The 6,826-nt window shown below is 40.7% G+C and overlaps 1 protein-coding gene across 1 annotated transcript in view; it reads right to left on the minus strand.

The window, feature by feature from the left end:
* Positions 1 to 6,826, minus strand: part of MMP16 (matrix metallopeptidase 16) — a 383,499-nt gene that overhangs the window by 170,851 nt on the left and 205,822 nt on the right. Inside the window, exon 2 of the mRNA XM_019527889.1 lies at positions 179 to 327. Within this exon, the coding sequence (XP_019383434.1) occupies positions 179 to 327 (149 nt within the window). The remainder of the gene's footprint in view (positions 1 to 178; positions 328 to 6,826) is intronic.

Below are 6,826 nucleotides of genomic sequence, written 5' to 3' on the forward strand. Positions count from 1 at the left end.
ACAGAGAGAGAGAGAGAGAGAGAGAGAGAGAGGGGACAGGCACTTTAATTCCCCATCTGAGTTGCCATGCTGTTTGGATACCCTAGTTACCACAGTTCATTGGCTTTGAATTTCCTTCAGTTCTGCTTTATTTTACTGAAATGTAAAAGCCAAGAGTAGTTCAGTACCAATTACTTACTCAATTGTGTTCCTGTCCACTTTTCCTGTCATATTAATGCCATAGAACTGCTGCATGGCAGCTATCGCTGATTCCATGGTCTCTGCAGAGCGCAACACTGACATTCTGGGGTCAGTTGGTGGAAGATAGCCATACTTCTGTAGCCATACCTGCAGTGACAAACACAATGTCTGTTAAAAAGGAATTATCATTAAATAAGTTTCTCTAGTAACTAGACTCCATGTCAATCTGATGAAGCTTTTAATTCACCTAACAGAAATCGTTTTAGTTAGTTAGTTTGTAGAGAAAAATATTTCTTTGGGGTTTTTACTTCATCTGCTTTATTAAAGATTCTGCTGTATTAAGACTTGTAACAGTTTGTACCCTGAAGCTAGATCTCATTATTATCTACAAGTGCCTGCTTCAATTATTTATTTAATGTATTTATTTATTTCACGTACAATTTAAGGACCTACCCCTGGCTTGAGGCACTTCTACAAATTTTTAAAGTAGACAAAATAGAAAATCTATAATATATGTCAGATATAATTGACTGTACACAGGATATATAATAATATTCACCCACTATAACAATAAATCCAAAATAGCTCTCACATCCAATGACACTGTGTTCTTATTTCTTCTCAAACAGCTAGGGAAAACAACCATTTCCTTGGTACCTACTCATCTCAGGACTAGCTATGTTGACTGTATAGCTATGTTCCAAAGCCATGCTTAGGCAAACTGCATTGCCATGGTTTCACTCCCCAAATAATAAACTTCTTGCAAACCCATCATAAACACCATTAAATCAATTTTGCCCTCCCACATAAGTCAAATCAATTCTTCCGCCTCTTTCCCACTTACCTACAACCCATTGAATAGATTCTAATTCCCAGAACGTTCCTGTTGTCACCCAATAACATATTTTGGGATAGTCTCCTCTCCCTGTAGATGAATACATCATAATCTTTAATTTATGGTATTTAGGCTCATAACATCCCTGAGAGGTAAAGGAACAGTGGCACAAAGAGCTCTTCCACCATACCACATATGCTAATTTCTAGATATCTGCTTGTTCATGAAACCAGAGGCTTTCCTTCATTCCCCTTCCCCATCAATGTATTTGGGATATCCCACCATTGATGAATTTCAGGCTTGTCTCTCAGCTCCCTGTTAATGAATTATGTTTAGTTACTAGCTTCATAAGTGATATGAGACTGAAGCCTGGGAATGAAAGAGTAGTTAGGGAATACGGCCCTTGGTAAGCAGAGGGCAGCCACTCTAGAACGACTCCATTCACTTTTGCAAGAGAACACAAATATGTCAGCAACACTTTGTGGTTACCATTGTAAAACACATCTGTAATCAGATGCAAAAAGTACAACCACATCTCCTCTCTAATCATGATTTCCTAAATGTTAGCATGCATATTCAACTGAATAAAAATGCACTAGCAATGGTCCCACTGTTTCTTAGTCTGGTCTTTGTTACACGCACCAAGTCACAAGTCTCACAGATGACAATAACTTTATTGTCAATCAACCATGCATTAAAGATGATGATCAGAATCACTCCAAATCCATGACAAAGTCTGTGCTTTAAGGCTCTGAGGAAACCTTTATGTTAACTATCAGCAGTTCAAATATCCTGACTCAAGCAGGCTTAAAACTGCACCTGGTCTCACAGACTTCCAGTTTCAGCATAGTAACAGGAGTGATGCTATTCTCTACAAGGCAGCATTAGCATATGCCCTGTACACTGTTGCACTGGCACATCATCTTCAAGTACAACTGCCACTCAGTGAAACAACAAAGTTCAACGCAACAGAAGGGTTGATACTGTCAGGTCCCATTTGACTCGAATTTCCACATTCTAGGTCAAAGTTCATTTACTTTGTGTGCTTCTGCTTTACTGCACTCTATACAGCTTCAGGGATGATCAGGCTTCTGAACTTCATGCCTCCCCTGCAGTGTATTTTTTAACTATAAAGTGACTAGCTGGTATAATGGCAGGCAAGGTTGTCTGCCTATGTCCTTAGACCAAAGAGTGTTCTCCAACCTTTTAATGGTGAAGATCACTTTTTGGTACCCCAGGATCTATTGCCCCCCTTCTGCCTGCCCTGTCCCCAGCCCCCACCCCTCCCCAACAAGCTACCAGGGCTCTGACCCCACTTACTCAGCCCAGCATGGACAGCGGGGGTGTGGCTCAGCCCAGCCACATGCATCCTGCCGCTCCCAATCGTGGAGCCTCTGACAGACTGAGATCAACTGTCAGAGGCCCCACAATTGACCAGTCAATCAAGATCTACTGGTTGGTGACTACTGCCTTAGACCAACACAGCTACAACCAAAAACTTAGCCGGCATAATGGTTCATCAGGAGCCACTATTGTTTGCATTCTTGGAGTCCCACCCTTAAGAATCTGCAGAGCAAGAGAGGGCTGTAGATGCCATGTGGTTTGGGAGATAAGGAGATGGCTAACATAGTCTCCAGCAGATTAAAAGGCAGAGTGGACAGATTTTGAAGGGAGAGAGTGCAGTTACCTTGAACAGAAATTGTACGTTACAGAATGGGGTTAAGTTTTTGTACACCCCAACCAGCTCAGAAGAGAGGGACTGAGAAAAACAAGGATCCACAAAGAGTGAAAAATATTCAGGAAGTAAAACTGAAACAAAAGTATGACAAAAAGAAGTCATTCTTGTGAACAGTTGCTTGAGATAGTATTCTTCCACTCCAAGTGCCTCATAATTAGGATATGCACATCCATACAGCCTTCATCAAATCCATCGTCACTCGCTGATGAATGGATGCCATCATCCATTCAGCAGTTGGGTGGCCTCTGGAAACACACCATATTCAGAAAAAAAAGTCCAAATGCTGGTCTATGGAGGAAATCCTTCAGTGAAACCAAAAATGGGTAAGTATGAAAAATTACAAAAAATGTAAACAGTAGCCATAACAGATGGGGGAATTAAATCAGTTCTGTTCCATATCTGCATTTTAAGATACCTATATCAAAGAAATTATTTCTGCTGGAATTTCCTGATTTTCTTCCCCTATTAGATGGCAATATAGTGCAGGACTTGTCATGGGGAATGGTATTTTCAGTATCTATTTTGTATGCTAGGGAATTCATCTGTCATGAAACAAGAAAATGGTAAAAGACACTTATCTTACACGACTGGTATTCCAAGGAAAACTGAACAGTCCTGTTAAGTAGTTAACAGTGATGGTCTGCAATAACTCCTTCTTATTTATGAGACTAGTACTAAACCAAGGAAGTATTGTTATCCAAATTATGTTTTCTATGTGGAGATTTCCCATGATACAACAAATCTGTATGCAACTGAAAGGGACTTTGTTCTTATTTTATGCCATCTCTCTCACCCACACACACACTAATATGTATTAGCCTGCATTCACCTAGATTTTACTTATTCTTCACAATAATTTTTGAAATAGGACCTTACGAAGTTTTTGTTTCCATTGCATGTGTGTGCAAACTTTTTATTGTTCATTTATTAACAGCACTAGACTGTAACAGATTTTGGTGGACATTTTAAAAAGAAAGAACATTGGCACTGAAGCATTTGATATGGAAATAAATACATTCCCACCAAAACAAGACACAATATCTGCCAACCTGTAAGAAAATAAATGTCACATTTTGTTGCACTGACAAGCTTGTGCACATTTTTGAAGTAATAAGTGACTTGGTTTTTTTAAATACTTTTTATTAACGGGTTTAAAATTACTTCTCCCTCTCAAGAAGTTATCTAAGGGTCATCTCTTATTTATTCAGTTAGTTATTTAAAGTAATAAAAATTGGGGGAGTGCAACTATCTATATATATGTAACATATATTTTAATTGCAGGCATCTTGAATAACCCTCCACAAATGTCTTCCCCTTCAAATATTTCCATCCTTATAATTCTAGCACTTATTTTCAAACATCTGGGGATAAACATGAATCATGTATCATGTCCTGAAAGTCACTGAACCTTGAATGATACTGAGCATTTGCTGACAGAGGGTCTGTAACTTTCACTGACATCTATGGAAACTTGATATCACAGAATCATGATACTGGAAGGGATCTCAAGGGTCATCTGGTCCAAATCCCTCTATAGATGCAAGAATGCTTCTCCTAAGTCATCTCTGCCTAATGCTTACTCAGCCTCCTCTTGAAAATCTTCACAACTTCCCTGGGCAGCCTATTCCATAGCCTCATTATGTTAACAGTAAGGATTTTTTTCCTGATATTTAATCAATATCTACTCTGTTGCAATTTGAAGATGCTCCACACTTTTCTGAATTTGGGTCTAAACAACTCAATGTCATTCCTGTTTCCACTGCCCTCATGAAACTTTATCATGATCTGCTCAGCCAAGTTAGAACCAATACATATGAGTAAGTATCTGAATTGGACTGAGGGCTAATATAGAATCTGATCTTCCCCATTCAACCTCCTTAAATTGTCTGCAACTGTGTCATCTGAGGGTGCCAACAAGCATTCATAAAACCTGGCTTAGGTTTAGGCAGCGTATTTTAAGCTGCTTAACCCATACGCAATGCATAGGGAGGGCACAGGGGGCATGTGCCCCCCCTGAGATTGGCCCTCGCCAGTCAGGGAGTAGGGGTGCTGAGAGAAGCGCCGGTGGCACTTCTGGTTTTGCCACCAGCATTTTTGAGGTCAGCGACTGGCTGCTGGGGGACCCCTCATTTTGGTCGGCAATAAGCTGCTGGTGCCCCCCCAGACTGAGGAGGCACCAGTTGCCCATGACCTAAACTTCAGTTGAGGTTACTGCATGCAGGCTTTCACTGTATGCCAGGAGGCCCAGGCAGCCAGAGGAAAGTCAATTGAGAGGGGGAGAGGGGGGACTGGTGGGCCTAGGAGCACATTGGCAGGTCAATGGAGTGCTAGCTAGGGGGGAAGAGGGGTGAGGGAAATTTCATAGATTTCATGGATTTCATAGACATTTGGGCTGGAAGGGACCCTGGAGGATCATCGAGTCCAGCCCCCTGCCCCAGGGGCAGGAAGTCAGCAGGGATCATAGGATCCCAGCAAGATAAGCATCCAAATGTGTTTTGAAGGTGTTCAAAGTGGGTGCTTGAACTGCCTCAGGTGGCAGCCTGTTCCAAACCTTGGAGGCTCGGGCAGTGTCTAGCCTGAACTGGTCACAATGGAGTTTGTGATCGTTTGATCTTGTCATCCCTTGGGGGGTTCTGGTGATGAGCACCCCTGATAAACTTAGACACTATCAAGGGTGGACAGTGGGGAGGGAGTGGCAAAAAGGTCAGGGTGGGGAGGGAGTGGCAAAAACTCCACAGTCCCAGGATTGTGCTGAATGGCTGGGCTTTGCAGTCTGGGGCTGCTCTGGGAACACATGCAAATGTTCATTATGTTGAGTTAATCCATTTTAGATTGTGTTAACCTCATGCAGGTGTAAAGATAGTTCCCATCAGATGAGAACTAACCTTAGATCAGGCACACCATTTTTAGGACCACACAAGCCCCATGCATGCACACCAAGCCATTTAGATGGCCCTAAACTTAGGGCAATTTAAGTGTAATGCTTGCACAATATACACCCTGACACACACAGTGTGAAATCCTGACCCTGCTTGTGGCTGCAGTAAAGCTCTTAGAGTGTGGACACACACTTCAAGCCCTTTCAAAGTGGGGACATTTAAAAAAGGCAGCAGCTGGTAAGTTCTAATTGTTATGTGTGAATGAGCTGAGAAAGATTCAAATGCAGCGAACTGGCTTCAGTTTTAACACTCTTTCATTTAGGGTTAGAGTTGGAGTGGTTTCCTGTATTTGAATCATTCTCCACTCATTCATGCATAACAATTAGAACCTACCAGCTGCTGCAGTTTTGAAACATTTCCATTTTGAAAGAGCTCCAAGTGTTTGCAGGTCCGTACCCTGGTCCGTACCCTTACAGACTTCAGTGATCCACTACTGCAACCATTATTTTCATGAGTCTGGAAAGCAAAAACCCTCTCAAGAGCAGCATTTTGACATTAGAATGGCACAATGACTTTAAAAAAAACCCTTGAAATTATTACAATGAAACTATAACGTTCAGTAGATAATTAAGTTATCAGTAAATCCAATACTTTCTAAGAGACTAGAAAATATAGCACAGCAATCAGTTCTACTGAAAACTAGCATGCAACATAAATTAAAGTATATTGTATTCTATAAACCTGATAATTCACTAAATCAAAAATCTTAAAAAGCCTGCTTACCCTCAGTTTACCAAAACTATTTCATAAATATCCTAGATAACGTACGTACATGTTATTATTCAGATATTGTTTGTTCATCTTGATATCTGATCATGTGTACAAAACTCCTATTTGTACTTAAGTATGACATTTCAGAATTTCACAAAGTCCTATTTATTTAATGCATATTAAAATACGCTAATGTGCATTAAGTATCACTTAAAAAGTATGCTCTTTAGTTAATGTGCATTGAGACAGGCTAAGGCACATTTTCCTAGTACCTCACAATGGAGGTACTAAGTTTAATGTGCATTAACTAAGCGCTTCTTAATGCACATGTACAAGCTTCCTAAGACATTTAGGCAAATCAGAGAGATTTAGGGTCCTAAGTGCCTAAGGGCAAAATGCACATAGGCTGTTGAGTCCAATTTA

This window comes from Gavialis gangeticus, unplaced genomic scaffold, assembly GCF_001723915.1.
Source record: "Gavialis gangeticus isolate Ggan-Ray unplaced genomic scaffold, GavGan_comp1, whole genome shotgun sequence".
NCBI classification, from domain to species: domain Eukaryota; kingdom Metazoa; phylum Chordata; order Crocodylia; family Gavialidae; genus Gavialis; species Gavialis gangeticus.